The sequence below is a fragment of the Mauremys mutica genome, chromosome 4 (genome assembly GCF_020497125.1).
Source record: "Mauremys mutica isolate MM-2020 ecotype Southern chromosome 4, ASM2049712v1, whole genome shotgun sequence".
In the NCBI taxonomy this organism is placed as follows: domain Eukaryota; kingdom Metazoa; phylum Chordata; order Testudines; family Geoemydidae; genus Mauremys; species Mauremys mutica.
Window position 1 is genome coordinate 13,557,119 of NC_059075.1, and position 26,852 is coordinate 13,583,970.

Consider the following 26,852-nt stretch of genomic DNA (forward strand, 5'->3'; position numbering starts at 1 on the left):
TAGACTCCAGAGCAAATGAACTTCTAAAGAAGTAAAAACCTTGTTTTCATGCTAATGTATCAGTGTTTAAAAAAAGGAAAACTGAGCAGGCAGTATGAGATGTCAGAATGGGATCTATTTTTAGAATATATTTAATTTTCTTTGAAGCATCATTTGAGTCTGAGGTATTGTTAGTACATTTGGCAAATCTAAATATTGCAACATTAAATTGGAATGTGTTTCATTCTTCTGACTCATCTTTCTAGCTGTTTTTTTCTTCTATTGGGCTTGTGAGCAAGTCTATCCTGCTGCACCTGACTTAAGAATATTTTTATGGTGCTAGTGAAAGTAGTGAAAACAGACACCTTTTTATGGGAGACAGTTACCTGTGTTGCAGCAGAGCTACATCATCCTAAGATGTTAGATCTGTTCTGTTTGTTACTAATCTGTTTATAGGACACAGTATATGTTACCCAATTGCACTATCTGGTTGATTTAAATAATCTAGACTGCAACTAATTTTAAGGTAGACTGTAAGTGTTGAGACTAAAAATTGACTTATTTTACTCCCATCCCATGTTGGTGTTTCTAACTTCAGGATTCTCTTGTGCGTGTTTGTGTGTGATCATTTTGCAAACCAGTTGTTATGGCTCATTGGTCTTGTTTTAAAGAAATATCTGCAATACCTGAAATCAACTGTGTAACTGAGAATACACTGATTTGTTTACTCTGAGATGCAGGCATTTAGCTAGTTAATGAACAAATGCAATAGCAGCTTAGGCCCAGATTCAAGAAACCATTCCCTGTTCAGTCAGTGGGGATTTAAGAATGTTTGTTTTTAACTTTTAAATAAAAACAACGAGGAGTCCTTGTGGCACCTTAGAGACTAAGAAATTTATTTAGGCATAAGCTTTCATGGGCTATAACCCACTTCATCAGACGCATGGAGTGAAAAATACAGTAGGCAGGTATAAATATACAGCACATGAAAAGATGGGAGTTGCCCTACCATCAGTTCATGATGTCTGACCCAGGAACCAATCCCTACAACAAACCCTGTTGCCAACTCTGTCCACATATCTATTCAAGGGACACCCATTATAGGACCTAACCACATCAGCTACACCATCAGGGGCTCGTTCACCTGCACATCTACCAATGTGATATATGCTATCATGTGCCAGCAATGCCCCTCTGCCATGTACAGTGGCCTAACCGGACAGTCTATGCAAAAGAATAAATGGACAAAAATCAGGCATCAAGAATTGTAACATTCAAAAACCAGTAGGAGAACACTTCAGTCTCCCTGGACACTCAATAACAGACTTAAGTGGCCATTCTTCAACAAAAACACTTCAAAAACAGACTTCAACGAGAAACTGCAGAGCTGGAATTAATTTGCAAACTTGACACCAATTTAGGCCTGAATAAAGACTGGGCGTGGCTGGGTCACTACAAAAAGTAATTTTCCCTCTGTTGATACTCACCCCTTCTTGTCAACTGTTAAGAATGGGCCACATCCACCCTGATTGAATTGGCCTCGATAGCACTGACCCCCCACTTGGTAAGGCAACTCCCATCTTTTCATGTGCAGTATATTATACCTGCCTACTGTATTTTTCACTCCATGCATCTGATGAAGTGGGTTCTGGCCCACAAAAGCTTATGCCCAAATAAATTTGTTAGTCTCTAAGGTACCAGAAGGACTCCTCATTGTTTTTGCTGATACAGACTAACACAGCTACCCCTCTGAAACCTTTAACTTTTAAATGTGTGCTTAATTAAGTTACTGAACTGGGCCTTACTGTAACTCAAAGGGGTGCTGTCAATTTGAAAATCACATTTATCTGAAAATTGTCTACTTGTAACACCTGAGATAATTATGTCTGAAAGATTAGAGTGGGGTCTGTTTTTCAGTTTGTGCATGGAATATCACTTTTTGATAGTCAGCTTTGCTGTTTTCCTTGTTTATCTGGAACAGCAAAGGAGTAGGGGGGAGGAAAAGACATTTTAAACAAAAAAGAGAGAAATGTTATGGTAGACCCACACATTTTTCAAGGGAAATCAAGGACAGTGGTAGTACTTGAAACTACTTATAAAACACTTTTTTAAAATAAAAATTGACTAGATGTCAAAATGATGGGGTTCTGAAAAAGTCCTTGGTGGTGTTTGGTTTGTTGCACTACCATGTTCTGTTAAAGGAAATGATTTTCTCAATTATTTTAGTTATAAAACGCTTTTTTAGAATGTGAGTAATTTAGAATATTTTACTGATTAAATTTCAGGTTTCTGACATTGCATAGCTAGCTGCTTTCTCTTTGAGAATCTTTTCACAGAGACAGCATTATTATTGGGATGTTTTTATCATGCTGAAGTTAATTATTAAAATTGGAAGCAAAAAATTTGGTTTAAAAAACCAAGGCTGAAATTTTTTCAGTGGAGTCCAGCAATACCCTCAAACAGTATTACTTTCTCTTCAAAAATTGTACACCTTTTGGAACTCTAGACATTAGGATGTCTGGAAATGAGCAGGTGATAGATCCAGATTGTTACTCATGGCCATATAATCAATCCCTGCCTTGTTTATGCTGCCCACAAGTTACTAGGTGATTCTTGGAAGTGCATGTGCTGATTAGGATCTTCCTCATTCCTTTGTCTGTTTTGCTGTTCTCTGCCTATCATGGATCTCCATGCTTATTCCTCACCCAAAGTCCCTCATTCCAAAACTAGACACACCAGCCCAGCCCACACCCTTGCTAACATGCTACCAACATGGCCCCTCCAGGATACCTGACCCCTTTACATTTTCCTGTATTTCCTACAGTATCCCTGAACATATGCCTGGAGTCAGTAATAGGTCAGTTTATATTTATAAGTATTGGGGGAAAAAAATTAAAACAGCTCATTATGAGTGTAGCCCAGTCTGCAATCATGACTAACAGAAAGACAAGGGGGAGGATGACATTCTGCCACTTTAAGGCATGAACATGTGTGCAGAGCACTTCTCCACCTGACCCTATTGTATAGAGTAAGAACCGAGGCATTCTTCAACTGTCCCCCATCCCCCACTCACCCCTCTCCCCAAAAAACCCTGTCATCCAGGAGAAACGTCTTTACAAATCTCTTACCTGTACTAGACCTTCATTTTCTCAGTTATATCATGCTTGCTGAGGAAGGCAAGTGCTTCCTCTTTTCCTTAGCATTCCACTGTTTTTTAGTATTGTTGCTCTAACAAACCCCTTGTTAATCTCTTCCCCTACAGTTGGGTAAACAGGGATCACAAGCTATTTTTATGTTTTATTATATATCTTTGTAATTAATCCTCTACTCCTCATCCACTACCCCAAGTGCAATCAGCAAGGCACAAAAAAGGGGAGAGGAGGAGTACCAAAGCCAAGCTGTTTTGTCAGAGATTATAAAAATTAAAAATTCAGGCATGAACAAAAGGTACATTTTCAACACACTATAAACTCATTTGCTGATTTTTCCAAATTCCCCAGGAATATATCTCTGTTACAGGGTGAGATGTACTATACAAAATTTCTGTTTTAAGTTGAGATTGGTTTCTTTTGGAGATAATTGTAAAAGGGAGTTGAAAATTGGGCATGTAATAGGAAGCTGCTACTGCTCTATAAAAAAAATAAAAAATAAAATAACCTAACAAGATTTATAATGGAAACTAACTTAAATCAAACTAAGAATGCAGAGCTTTCATTAAGGGGCATACTAAAAATTGTATTCAGAAAATACAAATACAGTGATCTCTCGTGGGGAAAAAAAATTCTTTGTACATCAATGGTATGTTGTTTACTGCCACCATATCCTGCAAGCACACACATGCATATTGTTTATACTGCTCATCATTCTGTAACCTCCTTGTCTTATTACTTCAGAGACAAAATGTGGGCATGCCCCTGTCAGTATATCAGGAGCAGACAGTCTAATTGAAAAGTCTCGTATGCAAATATGTAATTTTCCAGTTTGTTGGCAAAACCCTTAGGAGTGTTTACCTTTTTAAACTATCTCTTCCTGAATCCAAAAGAGAGCACTGCATAAATTATATGGAAACATGGCAGCTTTATTTGCAAAAAACTGAAGTTCTATACATTTTGAATCTTTTTACCATTTTTAAGGTTTTGCATTTTAGTACGTCATGACTGCATTTAGGTAATGTCTGACTTCATTTAAAAAAATCCTTAACATTTTGTTTTCTACTTTGGTTTAGACGGAGTGTGATTGAAGCTGTTTATAACAGACTGAACCCCTATAGAAATGATGATGCTGTAAGTACTTTCATTCTCCCATCATTTCCGTCCTACCCTTTGAAATCTTTCAGCCTGTTTGTGCAGCCCCTACTACAGCTCTTTGAAGGGGGAGGGATTTTTTCCAAAAGTGTGGTCTGTAGACTGTGCCCTGTGAGTTCTCTTCCCCACCTTTCCCTCATCTGAACCTTCAGAACTCTCATTTGTTCTTATCCTCTATCAGTTCAAGACTTGAAAGTCTGATTGTATTCTGTCTCCTCATTTCCACACATCTGGTGCCAGATCCCACCACTAGTAGCAGATATTGTCTTGTTTTGAGATATCTAATTTTATTTGGTTCATCCCTGATACCACAGAGATAGTGGGAAATCGGTGTTAAAATATTTTTCATTAAGATATCATTTTTGTGAAATTTTAATTCCCCGAATTACAGGCCAAAGTGTTTTTCTTGTAACTTTCTGCTGGGTGCTTAGTAGTTTAATACAGTAGTTGCTATGATTAGCATATTTACAATTCTAGTTCAGTTAACATAATTTTCTGATCATTGGATTATATTATGCTGTAACTTCCCTAATATATTTTTTCATAGTGAAAATTCAATAATAAAATGGGAACTGTAACTCCATTTACAACTGAACCACTTTGTGGCAACAGCTTTAAATTCTTGGGAGTACTGTGTCTCAGAAAGAAAGCAATTACTTTTTAATGTCTCTGGCAACTAATACCGTTTATTTTTTTAATTAACAAAAAATTATATAAGTGAAATGCAGTTTGCAAATGCTTTGGTGTAACAGAAGCCACACAGTTGGTTTTTAAGCTTTATTTGCTAGTTTACAGCAATCCTCTTCTATTCTTGTCTCCTCATTTCTAAGAAATTGACCCATATCTATAAGTAAAATGGAATTATCCCTGCATAAGGATGATATGCAGTCATTCATTATATAATTCTTCTGCAAATGTACAGTAGGCAAATCTAATAGTCAGAGTACAGGAATTTGCATAGTATGTTGTCAGTAAGTAAATTTCTGCACTTTGACTTGGTGCTGACTTAATTCTTTATCCATGTGCTCTGACAAACATGGTCACCTCAGATTCTCACCCTGCCTATCCTAGTCCTTTCTAGCTTCTGCCTTCTACTGCTTGTAGTCCCATAGGAAGGCTTAGACATTACTCTTACAAATCATAATTTTTTAAAAGTGAATAATTCATTTTAATTCTCATGACCACTGTTCTCTCTCCGGTCCTGCAAAAAGAGAAAATCCTATTAAATTCTACTTAACAGCTGAATAAGGAGTACAGGGCTCCACATCAGCTCCACCAATCTAAAGTAGCAAGAGATGGCATTGCTCAGACATACTTTAAACAGAAGCCTCTTTCCTCTTAAAGTGATGCCTCTGACTGTGTAAACACAATCTTGCTGACAACTTCTGATCAGTAAAACTGATGGGCAGTCCAGTATTCCTCATTCAACTTTTTTCTGTTAAATTCTTTGTGCAGAGGGAAAAGAGGATGAAAAAATAAGTATAAGGAGGGAAAGAGAAGAGCTGATTAAGCATAATTTATTATAAGGACATTCCAAGACACACAAAACTACGTTAAAATGGAGTTAAGGCTGATAGTTTAATAACTTCAAGATAAAAGTGTATTACAGGGATGTTGTAATTATCCAAGAACCAAGTATTGCAAATTCAGATAATTCAGAGTTAAGGCTACGCTTAAAACAAATCTAAACATATTAAAATATAGAAATTTACAATTAAGACTCCCAAACAACCTTAACTCTTCCCTGTAGTGATACCATATGGCCATTTTAGGGTTTATGGTTCCGGCAAACTGATTTTTAACGATAGTTTTTTAAGTATTTTCCCCTCGTGTCATTACAAGAGGAGAATTTAGGTTGCTTTGGGTGCCCTGTGTGTATTTTCCAAATCTTAACATGTTTAAATTTCTTTTAAATTTAATCTTAACTCTCAGTAAGTGGTGTGACTTGGAGTCTAAGCCTTCTTTACAGCAAGAGGGTTGAGAATAGGGTTGCCAGGCGTCTGGTTTTTGACCGGAACACCCAGTTGAAAAGGGACCCTGGTGGCTCCAGTCAGCACTGCTGACAGTGCCGCTAAAATTCCGATCGGCAGTGCAGTGGGGCTAAGGAAGGCTCCCTGCCTGCCCTGGCTCCGTGTGGCTCCTGGAAGCAACCAGCATGTCCCTTGCAGCCCCTAGATGCCAGTGAGATCAGGGAATCTCCACATGCTGTCCCTGCCGGCTCCACAGCTCCCAATGGCCGGGAATTGCGGCCAATGGGGGCTGCGGAGGTGGTGCCTGCAGGTGCAGGCACCGCGCAGAGCATTCTGGCAGCTACTGCGCCTAGGAGCCAGACATGCTGGCTGCTTCCAGCAGCTGCGCGGAGCCAGGGCAGGCAGGGAGCCGGCCTTAGCCCTGCTGCGTCACTGACTGGGAGCCGCCTGAGGTAAACGCCACCTGGCTGGAGGTTGAACCCCCACCCGCACCCCTGCCCCAGGTCAGAACCCCTTGGGCCCTGCACCCCATATCCCCTCCCACACCCCAACTCCATCCCTGAGCCCCCTCCTGCATCCAAACTCCCTCCCGGAGCCCATGCCCCAACCCCCTGCCCAGTGCCCACTCCTGCGCTCCAAACCCCTCCTCATCCCCGGTGCCACCCCAGAGCCCGCACCCCTATCTCCTGTCCCAGACCAGAGCCCACTCCCACATCCCCAAACCCCTTAGCCCTAGCCCAGAGCCCTCTTCTTAACTCTGAACCCCTCATCCCCAGCCTGGAGCCCGCACCCCCAACTGGAGCACTCACCTCCTCCCGCACGCCTGCCCCAGCTCAGTGAAAGTGAGTGAATGGTGGGGCCTTGGGGAAGGGGCGGGGCAAGGGTGTTCAGTTTTGTGCAATCAGAAAGTTTGCTACTCGAGTTGAGAAGGCAGTCAGAGTAGGTATAACATCATTAAGAATAACTGGAAACATGCTCCCTGTGAACCTAGCACACCTGCAAGAAATTGTCCAAATAGATACAGTTAGTGTACTGTCTTTTTTTAGGTTCTACTGGAAATGTTTTTGAATGTGCTGGTTTTGATGTTAACAATTATTTAGAGCAGCTTTAACTGTTTAGAAAACATTAAAGTATATTATACTTTAGCCCAGGTGTTAAAAACCTGCTTTAGTGCTAGCTAATATTTACTGAATTAAAATAGTTTAATGAATATACATTTTTGCATGTTGTTAGGAATAGTGTTTTACAAGTATATAGTATGAAACCCTTCATTAAAGGGAAAAAAAGACTCCTACAATTATCCATATTTTTACCCTTTTCAGTCTGGATTATCCAGAAACTGCTGTAATTTTGGGCACTCCAGACTTTAAAGGGTTCCTTCTTTTTTCTCTATTAAGGACTCTGCATCAACTGATGATATGTGGTAAAACTGCCCATCTAGCTGTGGAATTTACATTCATCCTCCAGTTGAAAGTGCGGCCCAACCTCAGTGACCCTTCTTAACGTCCATCTTCAACCTTATTTAAAGAAGGGATTATGATGTGTTGGTGAGAGTGACTACACCAGAAAACTACAGCAGTACGACATCTAGCCCAGGAACTGATGTTTTTTTTGTAAAACAGACTTCTGTAAACGTGATTTCAAACCATAATTCATGTTGTAAATCAGACTCCAGCAATTTATGTTGTATGATTTTTGTTTATGTAAAGTGCAATTGTCCTTGTACAAAATGCTCATATTTAATTATGAACTGCTTTAAATCACTATAAAGGTTAGAAGAAATGTTTGGCTTGTTGTGTGATGCAACAAATATATAGCCCTTTAAATTTATGTTGTGGTTTTGGATTGCAAGGAGCAGCAGCCTAGCCAGCTAGATGCTCAAGAGGTGCACAAAACTGTAAAATTACTTTTTATTTTATATAAAGCAGAACATTCGGGCAATTTATCCCAACTGTAGTGTATGAATTTGCTTGGCAGTGGGAAAAATAACTAACATACTGCTCGTTCTCCAACAAACCTATTTTTTATGTTTTCTGTTGCTATTTACTATGGTCCCAGTCCTGCTGCCACTTGAAATCAATGAGGGTTTCAGCTGTGACTTCAATGGAAGCAGGATCATGCTGTATAATACAGCGCAATCATAAGTATACCAATTTTGAGGTTAGAATGCCTTGATTCTTTGCACCTCTTTTTTACAAACCCTTATCCTAAATTACTAATCAGTTGAGCAAGAGGGAGCAACTTTCTACATACAGTAGGAGTCTGCAGCATTTTTACTATCCTGATTGGCTGAGTCTGCTGCTGTTCCAAGTAAAATATTCTGAATTCCATTTTATCAATAAAGCTTGATTTAACAAACAAGAAATTTAATCATATATGTGTAATTCCTCTTTTTTTTCCTGCCTTTTGAAATTCTGTGCCATTGTAAATGAGATTTCACATGTGGAAAAATATTTTTAAATAATTGGTAGCCCATTTTTAAAATGGGGAGAACTTTGACCGTTGCCCAAGGCATAGACAGACACTGGAGGATGTAGTGGGTTTAATCTGTTACTCTATTTTACATGGATTTATTTCAGGCTTTTTGTTTTTCACTGAGATGAGCATCAGTTTGAATTTGCCTACTGTTTAATGAAAATACATTTGTCAAAGCCTGACAATCTTAACATTTTATGGTATGTGTGTTTTTAATTGACCCACTTATTTAGAATGAGAAACTAGTGGTTAAACAGTATTTGTGATTTGAAATATAGCATGTTGACAATATGTAACTGTTGGTCATTAAAATTAAATTCTAATTTAAAAATTTTAAGGGTAATAAACAAACTAAATTGACTTAAGCTTAACTTTCTCCCATTGAACATACAAAAAGTAAGTTTTCAAATCAGTCGTGTTTGCAAAACTACTGTTTTGTGCACCTTGTATTCTTGTCTTCTTAGGTTGAGGATATTGTGTTTGTTATTAATATGTAGTTTACTTTAATCATTCAGTAGGCAGAGTCCCCAAAAGGAAAATCAGTAAAATATAAGTAGCTTGTAACACTTACCACAACTAAACAAAAAAATCAAAACTTGGTGTAAAATTACTTTTTGATAGGAAAATGTAGTACAATGCGTTTTGCTATATTTGTCTTTTCCCTAACTTTGAAATATACATATTTGTATATATAGCCTTAAAACTAATGCAGAGTTAGGGAACTTTGAACAGTGAAAAAGTAACTTATAGTGTCTCAGAATTAAGTATAGTATATACCAGCAAAATCTTTCTTTTATCCCTCTTGTTTCTGTGGGGTGCTTAAACGTAACTTCATTGTATTTAGTTTGTAATCTGTTCAAGCATGAATGAAGAAACCATAAGCACTATTTGTATTTATAAATTTATAGCAATTTTTGGTTAAAGAACCAATTCCTTACCTACCTACAAATAAATGCTTAAAATGTCTAATTTTGTTGTAGAGTGCAAAACTATAATAATGTCATAAGTTATAGCTTCGCAAGCACCTAATTAACAAATGTATTTAATACTACACAGTATGCTAGTACAGAAAGCTAAACTTATTTTTAGGATTAGGCAGATAAAGTTCTGTTCTTTACTTTTCTACATAGACTAAAGTTTAGTTCTCGAAACTGCAAAACCTTGAACTGGACTGTGGAAACTTTGAGACCTAAAATCTTAAAAAATCACAAGCAAAATTGTGGTGGAAAGCCATACTTCAAATATAATCACTTAAAATGTGTCATAATGACATGCTGTGTACTAAAAGCATTTTCATCTGAGACCCTCTTCCTAAAAATATAAACATAATTCTTCTGCTATTGCTACCAGTGCTGTAACTAGGTTTGGAGGTAAAGGAGGAATGTCTATTGCAATCCTTCCTTTTTCTGCCTTACGTTCAGCACTTTTGTGTGGTCAGAGCACTGAGTCTATTATATGTGCATAAACACTGCCATTCTAGGTACAGATTTTGATTACAAAATACATGTATTAAGTACATTAAAACATTCTTGCAAAGGACTAGCTGGTCTTTTCATGAATCTGCAAAAAAAAAAAAATCTTAAAAAGGCACTTTTGCACCTTTGTGCATTTCCTTTTTGCACCAGTTAAACTTTTTTTTAATGCTAAAAACATTAGCACCTCAGGGGCAAGGCAGCAGAACTTTTGAAGTATTGTGTGCTATTTATTTCCCTCGGGAAAAGATTCCTGTGTGACACAAATGCAAACAATGTGCTGTTCAAAAATGTATTTTGAATAGATGTTCAAATAGGATGGTCCCAATTTGCTTGTTTTTAAAAAGAAATGACATTTTGTAACGCTATTTTGCTTCATATGCCATGCAAGTTTCTGTGTTTTTCTTTATATTTGACAGCTTCACTGGTTTCAGTTTCTGTGAATATTGTTATAGTCAGATTAAATGTTTCACTGATCATTTTGGGAAAATATTGTACTGCTTTATAGATAACACCGTTTCAAATAATCGTAAACTACTCTAGCTAATTCAGCTTTGGGGAGGTATTTTATTCAAGGTAGAATTTTAAAATGTATTAACTTTTAAAACCAGTGTCAAACTTATTAAATTCAATTGCATTTTTAATAAATGGGGCACTAGGTTTGCAATTTACAGTGCCTGGGAGACTCCTGCATTCATACAGAGTCCTGAAAAGTCTGAGTGCAGGACTCTTGTCCTGCATTGTAAATTGAAAATCTAGGTTCTTTACAGTTGGCTTGCTGTGGTGCTAGTCCATCAGTAGCACTATAGAGAGCTTGTCACTTTGCCATCATTCAATTTCATCCTTCGGCAGAAGTCAGAATCAGAGAAAAGAATTTCATCTGCATGTCTTTATAGTGTGCTGAATTGGGGTAAACCCAGGACAGGTGACCATTACAGCAAGATCTCTGAAGAATATTAACCAGTAGTTCAGTAACTACAACACTCCCTTGATTATTTTTCTAACCTACAGCACTTGTTAACATCTTGTAGTTATGGATATTGACTGACTTTTGAACATCAGAACTATCTACTGCAAAGTTAATGCATCCTCAATTGCATAGGTTAAAATATGAATTAAAAAATTTACTGGTCATTTTGCTCAGTCCAAGAATTTGAAAATTCATAAGGTAATTCAACAAACTGAAATAAGGAATATGGCATTTATTGCAATTGTTATTTTCCTTCTGCTAGTGCCATCTTAACCTAAACTTTTGACTGTTAATTATGAATAGGATGGACAACAAGGCAACATTTTGGCTGAACACCGCTGTTAATCATTTAAAAAAAATATTTTAGGGCTAAATCCTTTGGCAGCTCCTTGTAAGGGAGTGTAACGGTCTTTGCATATTTCCTTATGGAATTGATTTAAAATATAAGCATTTTGCTTTAGTATTAAACATTCATTTTTTGTTAAACAACTATTGAATAGAAGTTTCTTTAGCCTTACACGGGAGTGTCACACTAAAAAAAATCAGATTATTTTGCTTCTGGTAGCTCTGTACAAACATGAAGGCATAATTCCTCTCCTGAAGGGCTGAGAAGATGGCTGCCACCATCTTGCGACTCAGAAGTATCAGTTGTAATTGAACTTTATTCCCAAATATATCAGCATTCATTCATGCTGACAAATGCTTCTTACCTTAAGAACCTTTAGACTAACATGTTTTTTTCAAATTAGATAACACTATGTTCAATTAGTTTGATATGTTTGAATACTCTGAATTGGTGTGGAAGTTTAAACCTTTAATTTAGAGCATGATGTATAATAGGCAGCTGAGTATTATAAAACTTTTTACTATAAATATTTGCTGATTAGTTGCTTCATGGGAAATAGAAACTGGCAGCACATTGTTTACTATATGTAGGTAAAGAGACCTGCAGTTGACAAATTTAGTGTAATGGAGTAGTCCAATTTGCTGCCAGGCTTCACTTCATTAGATGTGAAAATGATGTTTTTAGCCTCCATTGTAGCTCCTTGTTAGTGTCTGAAAGTACATGTTCATAAATGATTGTTTGGTCTTTATACTGTTGGCTCAAATTAGGTCACTTTTGATTAGATGGACTCTCAACACTTCAAAAATAAATTGGTGTTGTGAGAAATGCTCATACCGTGTGAATTTTCTGAATGCTGTGCTGAGCAAAATGAAGGCCATCTCTTATGTGAACTGCAAAGCCAACATGGAAATTGAGTGAAGCTTAGAAGTATGTTCTGACCAGACTACAGAAGAATTCAACTCAGAAATCAGACCTTGCAATAAACTGCATGATTGGTCCCCTGAACTGATATGAACTGAAGTCAGTGGGTCTCTGTGGAGGCACAGGAATATACCTGCTGTGGTTCATTGCAGGACTGCTTAAGTCTACTTAAATGAAATTGCTTTGCTATATTGTCAGTGCGCTGTGCCATGGCAGTTGCTGTCATAGCAACTCTTGTAAGAAGCCATAGTAGTAATTTTTTTTTTTTTAAATTCCCCTCCCTGTCCCTGGCACTCAGGTTCACTGGACATGCCTGAATGCCCCTTTTTTGTGATGTGTCAAGAGTGCTGTGCTTGTACTGTCCCACTTCAAAAGCACACTTTTTCAGCAAAGTCTATCAACCTGGTCAACTGATTCCTGAAAAATAAACAAAAAATTGCACTGCCCTGTGATCTTCTGATCACCTCTTTTTGTCTACTTAGATTATAAACTTGAGAGCAGGGTCCATTTTTTCTCTTTCCTCTGAGTAGCACTGAGTATATTGGAGCTTGACAAATATTTGCGATATGACTTGCATTAAAGCTAGAATGGGGAAAATTAAACTAAAACTAAATGTAATTATCTGATGAAGGAGTTCACAATCTGTTATTGGGGGAGGTCTCCAGCATATTTCTGGGTTTAACTTAATTTTTGTTTTAGCTTTGCAGTACACTTTTAATGCCCCATAAATTGTTTATTCTTCATATGTGGTCATTGTTTCAAGACCCTTACTAACCCAACCTAAAGGACTCATCCTGTTTTTCTCATGTTCATTAGTTTCTCTCAACCTTAATGTTTAAGGAGGTTGGATTTATATAATTTTTCTTTTATGGGGACATGAGGTCAGTAATTCACATTAAAATATGGTTCTGCTCTGAAAAGTTGCTTAAAAAAAATTGATACTAATATTGATTTATCTCTATCATCACATCTGAAGATCATATCCATTCAGTTTACAAGTAAAAATGTTTTTGAGTTCTACTCTTGCAAATTCTTAAAGTCCCTGAATCTGAAAGTCAAGCTGGGTTCTTTCTGTGCCATTCCTCCTCAACAATAAAGATTCTGCCTTCAGAACTTTGGGCCTAATCCTTCAAGCACTACTAGATGTCAGAGTTTTTAAAATTACTTAGTTGCCTAGTGGGATTTTCAAAAGCACCTAAGTGCCTAACTCCCCTTGAAATCAGTAGGAGTTAGATGCCTATCTGCATTTTTAGGTGCCTAAGTATCTTTAAAAATATGGGCCATAGTGCTTACCCCCTACAACTGACCAGTACTATTCATGCTAGCAAACACTATGCTGGGTACTAAGCTTTTTTTTATAGGACTGGGTCTTTAGTTCTCAACTCTGTTGATTATGCACAAGCCAGACTACAAGTCAACTCGCTCTTCATAGCTATTCGGCTTAAAGAGCTAACAGGAGTAGGGTGGTTTTTGTTTTTAACTGTAGTCAACAAATAAATAGGACTCTGTATATACACAGGGAGCAGGTCAACTGAATGCAATCACTTTTCAGAGCAGAAGCATGATTTAAAGAAAATTACAAGGCTTCCCATTTAATTTAAAGGAACATTGCCAGGTTAAAAATCATGTTACATTTTGTAACCTGTGTCAGAAGTTTTAGATTAAATTTAAACCCGAAGATCTCAATTTCACAGCTAATGCTGACTTTACTTTTTGCATTTCAACTCAGTTTGTACAATGAAAATAGAGTAGTCATTTAATTTTCACTTTCTGGTTCTCCGGCACTAGCACTATACTGCAATATTTCACTTGCAGAAACAGCAAAGGAAAGTTTAAATGCTATGGCACCAATCCTGCAAAGATTTGTGCATGTACAATATTGACCTTTAGGCCTGCTAGTAGTCCCGTTGAAGCTGAACTATAATTGCAGCATATAAACTTAAGTGTGTGCGTGCCTTTGTGGCATTGGAGCCTCAACTGTTCTATTTTCACTGGAATTAAACAACAACAAAAAGGTAATTTTATTCATCTTTGGTTTTGAAAAACATTTTAAAGTCTAAATAGCCTGAGTGTTCTTTTAAAGGGAACAAAGATGATGGTGTTAAAATAAGATGTTTTCATAGAAAATTAAGGACAGCGATTTCTTATTATATAACTTTCAAACTTCTAATTCAGCTATTTTTCTTTAAAGCATCCAACAAGCAGTTTTAAGAAATTTCTTCTCTATTTATTATGCAGCTTTTCATCAAAAGCTTGGAGAAGGGGTGAAACCAGGTGTGTAAATTTCTGGGAGGGATTTGGTTACTCCAGCCCTACAATATCTGAACCAGTTTCTTATGTGGTGGGAGTTGGAGTTAACACAATTTCTGTGTCCAGTAATGGACCCACTGAATGCTCTGATACTGAGAGAAACTGTTATAAGGAAATTAGCATTCTTGCTGACAAGATTCAGTCTGCTGCCATTTGGAACTTACAGAATATTAAACTGGAAAATCATCATTTACGATAGAGACAACAGTACATCTAGTGTTGCTGTAAATGAAATGTCACCACACGTCTTGGTGGCAAGTATTTACCACCACAGCGTAACCACTTGATTCTGGGAGTCAGGATTTCCTAGGATACGTTTCATTGCTTGTATGGGGGTTCATTATGACCTTGGGTACCAATCTGGATTTATTAACCTGATCTGTTGATGACCCACTTTAACTTTTTGGTGCCAGGAATCTAGTGCTTACTGTAAGTGCTAAATCAAGCAAATGGCTAATAGTGCAAAATGCCCGGTAGTTCAGTGCCTGGAAATCCCAACCACCAGTGCCAAAGGGTTAATGCGAGAGATGGCCTTCTCCAAAAATTTGGGTTCCCTTATCTAGGGCAAACTGAATGCCATTTATTTTCAAGAGGGTGAAGTCTTTAGTCTGGTTTCTTGAACTGGCTGGCTGATAAATCATTTAGACCAGAGGTTTTTGCATCTGTCTTGGTGCTAAGGCCATGTAGAAACATATTGAATTAAAGAGTTTTTTCCCCATCCTCCTTACACAAGTGAATCCACATTTTGTTTTATGATACAATTTCATTTGTAGTGACATGCTGTGCCTGTCTTTTTAGAAAGCTCAATCTACTCTTTATATACATATATATATATTTTGTGGAAGTGTAACTTTTTCATTGATAACCTGTATAAATGTGTGTTGTGAATGGAGAGATTTAAGCTTGAAAAGCATGTTTGCAGAATACACAGCCTCATTATGAAATTTATAAATTTAACAGAGTAATATACAAGAGCAAAACTATTTTCCTTAAGTAAAATGTATTACAATATATAATAAATTATCCAGTAATTCACCCACTATTTACAGTTTTACGCAGTTCAAACTGTTTACAGAAAGTTCAATAAATGTATATTTTGTACTATGTACAGATTCCTGGTCCCAAAGAAAATGTGTGAATTTAGTTTCTAACTTCGAGATTGTATTTTTTTTTGAGTCGGTTGAACAAATTGCATTAAGCTTATTAATGGTGGAGAATTGTAGTTGGGGGATGAACATTAGAAATATTTCTAAATGGTGCCACTAAATAAACAGGCAATTACATAATGTGTGTGTATTTGACTGGTATGGTATAAAACCTCCTCACGTCTGTATTTTTTTTGTTACTAAATTAGAAAAGCCTGCATGAGACCTCAATTAAATGTTACAATTCAAGTCTATTTTATTAAAATAGAATATTGGGCATTTTTTTGCTTACTCGTTGATACTAAAACAAATACTGACCCCCAGTTTATTGATTTTTCTCGCCCTGTGTACAGTTGTTTTAGGGTAAAACAATTTGTACTTGACTATGACTTTAGTGTTGACTCAAAATAAGAATACCTGGATTTTCAAAAGAGCCTTTGGGTTTGGATGCCTGACTCCCTTAGGCTCTTCTGAAACTCCCAACCCTGATAATTAGGAAATGTGTGGCATGGAAATTCTGCTGCATTTTAGCATGAATTTAAGTGTCATGTTATTGCAATAGGACTTAGAGCAGAGGCAATCAATTTTTTGTCAAGATTCAGATTTCTTGATCAAGGTCCAGACTTCAGAGACAATAATAATGGTAAGTAGTAAATAAATAAGATTTCAGGATCTGTTCAAAAGCATCTGGCGGCTTGAACTTGGTCTGCGGTCCACTTATTGACTACCCTTGATTTAGAGGCTCCAACTGAGATTAGGGACCCATTTTGGTTGGCTCTGTACATACTCAGAGTGAGAGAGAGTCCTTGCCTGACAGAGCTTGCAGTCTAATGCCCTGATTCTGTAAATGTTTAGGCCTGTGCTGAGTTTTAGGCATGTGTGTAAATCTTTGCAGACACCGAGGTCTAAATCAACAAGACAGAGTGAAAGGAAGTAGAATGGGGACCTGAGGCGCAGAGAGATTGCGACTTGGCTGAGGTTACCGAGGAGTTAAACCTAAATAGCCTGAACCCTAATTCAATGCCTTAAGAATTTAGAGATGACCTGGAAAGGGGGAAAATGAGTTTCACCTACTTTGATGCTTTATGATTTTAAAAAAACCCACTTGTTTCTTACATTAACAATTCAGGTGGTGTCTTCCCTGGAAGTATTTATGAACAAGTGGAGAACTGGTAGGATTCTAACATCCAGTCCCATATAAATTCAAACAGATTAAATGATGGATGTCTGATTTTGTTATCTTCTGATTAACTCAAATGCCTGGGATCAAAGCTGTCTTCCTTAAAGATTCAACACGCCCCTGTTAAGGGTTGAGAATGCTCTCTGTTCCCAGCTAAGACAACTGAGTTGTCTAGCAAAACAACCAAATATTATTTCTAAGCAGTTTTTAAAAAATATTTTATAGGGTGAGGGTGTGATGGTCAAGCTCCCTTTGTGCATTAAAGTGAAGGCGGGGGGTGAGGAAAACATTTTTACTAGTTTCTACTTTTTGTTATGGCCTTTTTTATTGGGAAGATCTTTCTGAATGACATTGAATCACTGTGTTCTTCCTCAGACTGTAGAACTACTGAAACAATATCTGGGTAGCACCTCAAAGGAGTGTATTACAATGCTGCAAACACATGCATGTGAGCAACTGGGAGCTGGATAAACTCAATGGGACAGCTCACATTTGTTTGCAGAATCGGGAGCTTACTAAAAATCATTTTATTAGAATTCACGTTTGAGTGAATTTATTTGTATTAAAAGTGTTGATTTTTCTTGAAGACGTCCCAAAATCTTTACTGAAATCAGGAGGAAGACTTGCCAGAACTTGGCAAAATTCTCCACAAATGTCCACTGACCCTACTGATAACTCATGAATCACAGAGCTTTTGCAAGAACGATAGGTTTTCCTTCCTGAAGAATGGGCCACTCTTTTGTTTATACCCTTATTTTTAAGAACAGCTTTATGCTATGCATTCAAATTGTATAGGTTTTAAGGGTAGCAAACACGGTAAAGCTTTGTTTTGAGTCAACACGTCAGGACTTGACCAATCAAGAGTTCTAGAAGTTTGCTAGAATATATATATAGATCAATGAATGTTGGGGATTTTTAACTAAAGAATAAGTGGCTATAAGTATCCCCTCTCTTCTTTAGCAGTGGAGGTTATACAGATGTTCAAACTTGTCTCTCTGCCTTTATGCTATGGACCCTTTCTAGGCTGCACTCTAAGGAAGTCTTGTCTCACCAAAGCTGTGACTGGAGATGTTGGTGCCAAAATAAGGACCTCCAGGTTTTTAACCCTTCCCTTTATTTCAAGATTCATTACTGGCTCACCACCAGCAGCCATAACTATTGTTCTTGGCAAGAACAATGATCTCTTCTGAATTGGAAATACTTTTTTTTTTTACACAGTCATTAGTGGCTGGTTATAGGGCAGTATTTCACTTTTGCACAGTCCCTAATATACAGCAGTGTGGCATTTATCTTGCACAAATACAGTCACTTAGACTCACATTTTAAAGGTATTTAGGTGGGGTTGCAATCCACTTCCCCATGCTTGACTGATTTAGGATCCTAAAGCTCATTTTCCAAAAGCATTTAGGCACTTAGGAGTCTCAATTCCATCAACATTTGATGGGCAGACACAGCAGCACCTAAATAGCTTTAAAATGTGGGCCTGAAAAAAATAGAAATATTGACTATTTTTATGTACCTACATTTCTATCCAGGGGAGCCCTAGAGTCTCTTTGAAAATTAAGTGTTTGGACTTGGTCTCATCTCCATGTTTTTTCTTAATCACATTTCGTGTATTTTCTAGTTTGTGTAGATTACTTGCAATTCAACTGCAGTGATTTTTGTAAAAGCCCAGCAGAAATTAAATAACCCCTTAAAGAAGTAACATTTCCTCCATTGTGTCCCCTTATCATTAATAAGACCTACTAAAGATGAGGTAGGTTACTCTTGTGTGAAGAATTTAAAGGAACACAGTCATCTTGAAAATCACACTTTGAGCTGAAAATGTTTTACCCACTATTACAAATATAACCTAAGATTACAACTGAAGGAATATTTTTCTATAGATTTGTTTACTTTGAGCATTTGACATTTTCACTGTTTCCACACACTAGGCTCCAGTGCTACAAAAAGTTGTGCACATGCTTAATTATAAGCATGTGATTTGTCCAATTGACATCTGTGGGACTTCTCACGTGCTTAAAATTAAGCTTGTGTATAAATATTCAGTTTTTGCCATAATCCGTTCCCTCTATTGTTTCTATAGGCCTTTCCTCCCCAAAAGAACAGGGCAGATAAACAATAGAAAAATGTGATTGTATGTTCATGGGCTGGGGGCCACAAAGCAAGTGTGGTTATTCCAGTATATGTCCCTATGGGTTCTCCATAGTAGGATGTGTTCAGGCCCGTGCACTCTTGGCCAGAGCCTGTAAAAGCAGCGTCCACAGGCCTACGCCTATGCAGAGCAGCTTCTTGCACTCCTATATGAGGGTATAGAAGGAAGTGTGGACCCATCGCCACTCAGTTCCTTCTCAACCACCAGCATTTTTGGGTTCTCAGCTTCTCACCTTTTCCCATATGTAAATCTTATTTTTTAAAAATTTTCTTAAGGTTTTATTTCATTATTTGTTTTTCTTAATTTCACCACATTTGTGCTTTGAAAGGGGGGTTCTGGCTGCCTTATTTTAGGGCTTTGGCATGTTGTGCTGAAAACCCTGGGTTCAAGCCCGCCTGACCTGCCACAGGTCTTTTCCCATAGCTGTCTCTGATGTCTTGCAGACACCCACATCCGGTGGAAGTGTAAGGTCTGCATGAGGTTCGAGGGCAGGTCTCAAAAGGATGGAGAGGCTAAGCTGAACACTCCCTAGCTCCAGCAGGGTCCACAACCCTCTCTCTGCTACTCATACATCAGCCGCAACATCTCTGGCTGCTCCAGTGACTGCTGGGACTCCGGCAGCCGCTCTGGAGATGAAGATATCCGAGAGAAGCCGCCTTCTCCTACTAGGAAATCGGAGAAAAGGGATAAGTCTTCCCATAAATGAGACTCCCAGGAGATCTTGTGTCCCTCAAAGGGCACTGCTGAGGCCCTGGCTGAAATTGGTACCAAGGCGTCAGTATCCTCTAGCAGGCAACACAGGGAAGCACCTACCAAGAGGTACCAAGGACTTCTACTCACATGCTGGTTTCATTGTCTTCAAAACTACAGCACTCTGAGCTCAGAGATATTGTCCCACTGACTTTCCAGTGCTGTGTGCAGTCTTTCCAGCTCTGCAGCAGTCCCTGTTCTAGGCACCAGCACTGACACAGGCTACCATAGCTCTCCATCACCTCTAGATTTCTGTTGTCCCTCCCCTAAGGAGCTCTGTAAAAGCCCCTTTCCCTGTACTGCTCTGACAGCTGCAGCCTGAATGCTCCAGCATCAGCCCAAGATCAGATCCCCCAGCCCTTGATACAGGTACCAATGCCAGAAGATCCACCCTGTAATGATCTGGAAAAAAAGGGTGAACAGTGAGGTGGCAAAGTTTGAAGAAAATACAAAATTACTCAAGATAGTTAAGTCCAAAGCAAACTGCAAAGCATTGCAAAGGGATCTCACAAAACAAGATTTTTTGCAGTAAACTGGGGACTTACCAATTGGAAGTGACAGAGGAGGACAAAGACATCGGTGTTTTGGTTGATGACAGGATGACTATGAGCCACTAATGTGATGCAGCTTTAAAAAAGGCTAATGCAATCCTAGGATGCATCAGGAGAGGTATTTCCAATAAAGATAGGGAAGTGTTACCACCATTCTACAAGACACTGGTGAGACCTCATCTGGAATAGTATATGCAATTCTGGTCTCCCGTGTTTAAGAAAGATGAAGTCAAACTGGAACAAGTGCAGGGAAAGGCTACTAGAATGATCAGAAGAATGGAGACCCTGCCTTGCTTGAAGAGACTTAAGGAGCTTGGCTTGTTTAGCCGAACAAAACAAAGCGTGAGGAGAGATATGATTGCTCTCTATAAATACATCAGAGGGTTAAATACCAGGGAGGGAGAGGAGTTATTTAAGGGCCCATTTTTGCACAAGAACAAATGGATATAATAAAATGGCCAGCAATAAATTTAGGCTTGAAATTAGACAAACCATCAGAGGAGTGAAGTCCTGGAATAGCCTTCCAAGGAGAATAGTGGGGGCAAAAACCTGTTTCAAGACTGAGTTTGATAAATTTATGGAGGGAATTGTATACTGAGATTGCCTACAATGATATATAGCCCGGCCGCAGCTGCTATTAGCAAATATCTCCAAGAGCTGGTGATGGGACACTAGGTGGGGAGGGTTCTGAGTTACTACAGAGAATTCTTTCCCTGGTGTCTGGCTGGTGGGTCGTGCCCACATGCTCTTGGTCTAACTGATTCCTTCCCACCCCCCAAATATGGCAATCCCCCCCCCACCCCCAGTCAGATTGGCAGAGACTCTAGGGGGTTTTTCACCTGCCTTTGCACCATGGAGCATGGGTCACTTGCTAGTTTGAGCTAGAGTAAATGGTGGTTTCTCTGCAACTTGAAGTCTTTAAATCATAATTTGAGGACTTCAGTAACTCATCCAGACATTATGGACCTATAGCAGAAGTGGGTAAGGTTCTGTGTCTTGTGATGTGCAGTAAGTGAGATCAGGTACTTTCTGGCCTTAAAGTCTATGAGTTTATGATCCTCCACATGCTAGATGCCAGGCAGACACTTCCTTTCTACCTTGACAGAACTAAGACTTTTAGGGTCTCTCCCAGATGGTTTGTATCATTGGCATAAAGGATGAAGAGAGAGCTAGTTTCCATGCAAAGACTGTCCCAGTAGGTTTCCGGTTGTATTTTGACCTGTTATGAAGCTGCTGGGATACAGCTCTCTCATGGGGTGACAGCACAGTCTATTAGGGCACAGTCCATTTCTGTAGCCCTCCTGCAGGTTGTTCCCATAGCATAAATCTTCAGCTCAGTAACTTGGTCCTCTGTTCACATGTTTGCCAAGCATTTTGCCATCTGACCTGCTTCCAGGGCTGATACTGCCTTTGGTGATGCAGTCCTCTGAACTATCTTGGATCTGCCTCATTAGTACCCACTTCCACTTTGATATTGCCTGGGCTTCTCCTATGTTGGAGCATCTATAGGGACATAAAAGAAGGAGAGGTTACTTACTGTACAGTAATGTGAGTTCTTTGAGATCTCCATCATTGAAGATTTTTAAGAGCAAATGAGACAAATACCTGTCAGGGATGGTCTAGATAATATTTAGCCCTACCATGAGTGCAGGGGACTTGACTAGATGACTTCTCGAGGTCCCTTCCAGTCCTACAGTTCTATGAGTCTATGATTTTATGCTTTGTCCCTCTGGGGTGCTCTACCTCCTACCTTCCTTTCCCTCTGTCATGGAGTCTCTGGTTTTGCGGTTGAGTCTGCACCTCCTTAAGTGCCCTTGTATGGGAGCATGAGATGCTGCTCTATGCAAGCATGCGCCCATGACACTGCTTTTATAGTCTCCAGTTTAGAGTGCAAAGGCACACGTGCATCCTATGGTGGAGCACCGTTGGGGACAAAACATCTCAAAGAACTCAAGTTATTGTACAGGCAACTAACTTCTTCTTCCTGGGACTAATTTTGACTATTTTTTTTAAATGATCTCGTTTTCAAGTTGGCTACGAGTCTTTAAGGTCCCTGCTATGGCTATGTCTACAAGGCTGTGTTAGTGCAAACTAGGAACCTTTCATTTCATGCCTGCAGCGTCCACGTGGGGGAGTTAAAGCGCAGCACACTAGTCTGCAGTGCTATTCACACCCCTGTAGTCCAAACTGCAGGGCCATATAGACAAGTCCTAAAAGTCACTTGACCACATGTTGGGCAATTTTAGGGTGTGATCAGAAACCTAATATTTCTTCTTCGTTGAGTCCCAGTACTCCCCCCCTCATATTCATACAACCTCCCCAACCAAAAAAATCTTTCCCAACATATTTTAACTCAATTATTTGTAAATGAGTCTCTTCCTTTAAAATAGCTTTGCATTATTGTCTGGAAAACACGGCAGTTCAAAAAACTAAGCACTGGTTTGTTGTATATTTTTTGAGCAAAGTTGTGAATATAGCCTTTATGATAGAAGTTCCTAAATGTTTGAAACCCTTTAGCAGCTTCCTGAATTATTACCCATTCTTTCATCTTTACCATGAGTGACTTTTTAAAAGAAACAATATTTTTTGCATGTTTCAATCCTAGAAAAACCATAGCACTTTGATATCATAGAACCTAAAATGCTAGTCTCACCTATCATAGTTTAGCGTTACACAGCCTCACAGAGCTAACTCAGCAAATGACTGGGAGGTAAGTCCTTGAGTTCTTCTGAGTCTGTTACTCTGGTTGGATTTGTTGTCTCAAACAACTCTGGCTGGTGGTGTTTTTCCCCATTTGTAAAGTACTAGGGATAATACTTATGTCTGCCAAGGTGTTGTGAGTCTTAATTAATGTATGTATTAAGGAGTAGGGTGAGAGGTATTGGAGAATGACACATCGCAGACAAATCAAAGTCCTTTCCCAACATCTCCTTTGCCATCAAAATTAGACTCCATAACATTTGGTGGTTCTCTTCCTCATTGAACACCTGGAGAAACCATCATTTGAAATGAGCAAATAACTTTGTTCGCATGCTGTGGTTATGCCACATGTATTCTAACCATAAAATCTTTAACTGAACTAGATACATATCTATTTAAGGTGCTTGTTTTTAAAGGTACATACACACAACAGCAAAAAGGAGACATTGACTATAAGGCTAATTGGATCCTTGGTCTGAAAAAGAAAATAAATATTCATTGCATTTCACAATTACTAGTTTGTGGTTTTATCCCTTGTACTTCTAGCCAAAGAAGACCTTAAGATAAAGGATACCATGCAGTCCAACTCTTTAGGCCAGCTGTCTATTTTGCCATATATTTCAGTAAGCGGTTGTCTTGTAAGACATGCCTTGTCTTTTATAGTGTGATCTATCACACAGCTGGAAATAAATTTTAAAAAAGCATCATCTTTAGGCTGATCTTATGACAGTCAGCCCTTGAAGAGAACAAAGCTCATCTTTTCATTTCTGTGCCTGATCTGAGGAAGAATAGTTTACTGGGTGGTACAGGTTCCATTGGACCTCCTTCTTGCTGGCCACCACAAGAGATCTCAGGACAGAAATCTTTACAATTACCAACTCAATCAGAGAAGGTTTGGCTGTTGGCTGTTTGATACAAATAGATAGGGTCATTGACTGTGATCAGCTGTAGGGCTTCTTTAATCAATTTTCAAAGTAGTCTGAGGTCATTGCCTTCCACACCCTCAGGCATTCCAAAGATTTGTAGATTGTGTGCTCTGACCTGAATTATCTCTCTCCCCCTGCCATCCCAATATTTTGAGAGAGCTCTGCAGTGCCTTGTCCTTTTGCAAGTGGTTAGACTGCTGTATAGATCTGATTTATTTTGTATATGATTTCATGGTAGATTCCACACATTCAGTCCACGAGTCCTGCACTTCCACGGTCAGACCTGCCATATCACTTACCTGAGTCACAGGCCTGAAGAAATTTGGCAGCCCAGAGAGGTAATTTGATGCCTCTGTGTGATTTGACTTTGCATTTAGGGCAATGACTTACTGATAGAGGAACCAAGGATCAGACCCTTTGTTTCTATTAGCGACAGAACTGAAATGTCCTAAGTAGAGTTCTTTGCCTCTTGCTATGATAAAAGGAGATGCTGTACAGTTCAACATATTTCCCCCTTCCAACACCTCAAGAGAGTCTTTGTTCATTATACTGTTGCATAGACTCTAAGATTTAAATATTCCATTTTAATTCTACATACTCCTGTTGATAAAATGTTTATATAAGGCCTTGGGTTTGCTTAGTGCTTTACAGACATACAGAAATGGAAGGGCCCAACCCAGAGCTTTTTTGCAATCTAATTTAGATTTAACAGCTAGAGATTACAACAAATAATGCGAAAGGGAACTTGTGATGGGTTGGTTCACAGAGACCCCCTTGGGACTGTCACCTGATGGGCTGAGACTACCTCTGAGCTCGTTTTCTCTGCCAGTTTGGGCCTCCAGAACTCTGCCTTGTCGAGCCAGACATGCCAGTCTGCTCCAACACAGATTTAGATTTCCTTCAATGGGCAGAAACCCTATTGGTTGGTGGGGACTAGAAAAAACTGAAGGTCGTATTCTGCATCCCGTCAGACCTCGATTAGCTGCTCTAGATGGCACATGGGCTGTACAGTGGACAGAAGGAGAATTCCCCTGGCTCAGCTTTATGCTGTCCTTGCAAGCCTGGCCATGGGGATTGGAAGGGATGGCTTGGGGGCATGGCACTAAGAGATAATGGACTGGGCTGTTGCCTCCAGCCAGCCCAGTAAGGGCTCCTGTAAATCTGAGACGTCCACAATCTGCAAGGTGCAAAGGTGGTGTACAGCCACCAGGGCATCCCTTCCCCACCTGGACTGTCTTCTGTGCCATGCCTCCTGTAGAACTTCTGCTGCAAGCGCACAAGCTCAACAACCAGACTCACTCTCTGCACATCTCTTATGTATCTTCTCTTACCAAGGGGGAATTGTTGCCAGATGGAATACCAGTGAAGACAGAAGCAAGTGGTCTCGAAGATCAAGATGCTACTGAAGTAGTATGAAATTCCTTCTGGATGATTGCAAAGCTAAGCTGGGAATATAAAATAGCAGGGAAACACGAAAGCTAGTGCAACTGTGGTCTGAATATGCAGAGACATCATGTTTTCTGCCAGGGTCATCAGTCGCCGAAATAAACCACTGGGAAATAATACATAATGTTAGCAGGAGCACATATGTGCTCCTGGGAGGTTCATGTATGTTACACTTTTTACATATGTGCAACATTCTTTCGAGTATGCACCTGCCTTTAGGAGCTTGCTCCAGCGAGGGGACAAGAACCAAAATGCGCATGTTCGAGGGAGTGCTGTGAGCAACTTCAGTGCATCAGTTTACACAAACCAGGCTGGTCGGTGCAGACGCCCTGAACTGCTGCAGGCACAAACGGATCTGAAAACTATTTCCCCCTGAATGGTGCCCTTCTCTAGTGTAGACAGGCCTCGAGAGCAATGAAGTGAAATTGAGCAAAAGCAATTTGAGGCTGAATATCAGGAAAAACTTAAGAGTGATTAGAGAGTCTGTCAGACTCGACAATCTGTGGGCTGCTCTACCTCAGGACATGCTGCAAGTCTCATCACTTGAATCATTAAAAATTGGGTAGACAAAACCGAAGTCCATAATGGAGGCGCTGTTTTCTACTTGGCAGAAGGTTGGACAAAAGAATCCTAATAGAAATTAGATAAGGAAAGATCTGTGAGGGTACAATATTAGTCAGTAATCAATCAACCTGGCAATCAGCTGGTGAGACAGGGAGGCTGGAGACCCTTACTGACATTCCATAAAGCATTTAAAGTGTGGATCCACTCTGAAAAGTGACTTGGTTTCCTATTAATAATAAATAAATAATAATAAAAAGCAGTGATGAGTTCCATGTTTCTGCCACTGCTACTGCTTCTGCATCACATTAGCTCAGTTACACAAAAAAGGATGCTGTTTCCTAACGGCCAGTCTTGTCACCTCAACTTGGGAATCTGAGAGTCAGCACTGGATTCTTTCCTGCTTTTGCATCATTGCAAGTAACAAAGGTTCCAAGGACCAGAATCTGCCCTCAGTTGCACTTGTGCAACCCCATTCGCACTGAACCCCATCACACCATTTCTAGACTTGTTTATCAGAGTGAAACCACACTTTAAAGTGGGACTAGCTCTCTTCTGAACTGAACTATGTTATTCTCACTATGAAAACTCTGGGAATCAGCATAGCTACCAAGCATTGTGCTTACCTCTCTTCTGGAGGGTCTGTATCATAGGCAGTTGTTGAAACCTTGAAAATTGACTAATGACACTG

The 26,852-nt window shown here is 39.1% G+C and overlaps 1 protein-coding gene across 2 annotated transcripts in view; it reads left to right on the forward strand.

Moving 5' to 3' along the window:
• Nucleotides 1-12,699, forward strand: part of PPM1A (protein phosphatase, Mg2+/Mn2+ dependent 1A) — a 50,632-nt gene extending 37,933 nt beyond the window's left edge. For both annotated transcript variants that reach the window (XM_045013555.1, XM_045013556.1), the window contains exons 5-6: nucleotides 4,205-4,262; nucleotides 7,651-12,699. In XM_045013555.1, the coding sequence (XP_044869490.1) occupies nucleotides 4,205-4,262; nucleotides 7,651-7,680 (88 nt within the window). In that variant the 3' untranslated portion in view covers nucleotides 7,681-12,699. The remainder of the gene's footprint in view (nucleotides 1-4,204; nucleotides 4,263-7,650) is intronic.
• The last annotated feature ends 14,153 nt before the right edge of the window (nucleotides 12,700-26,852 follow it).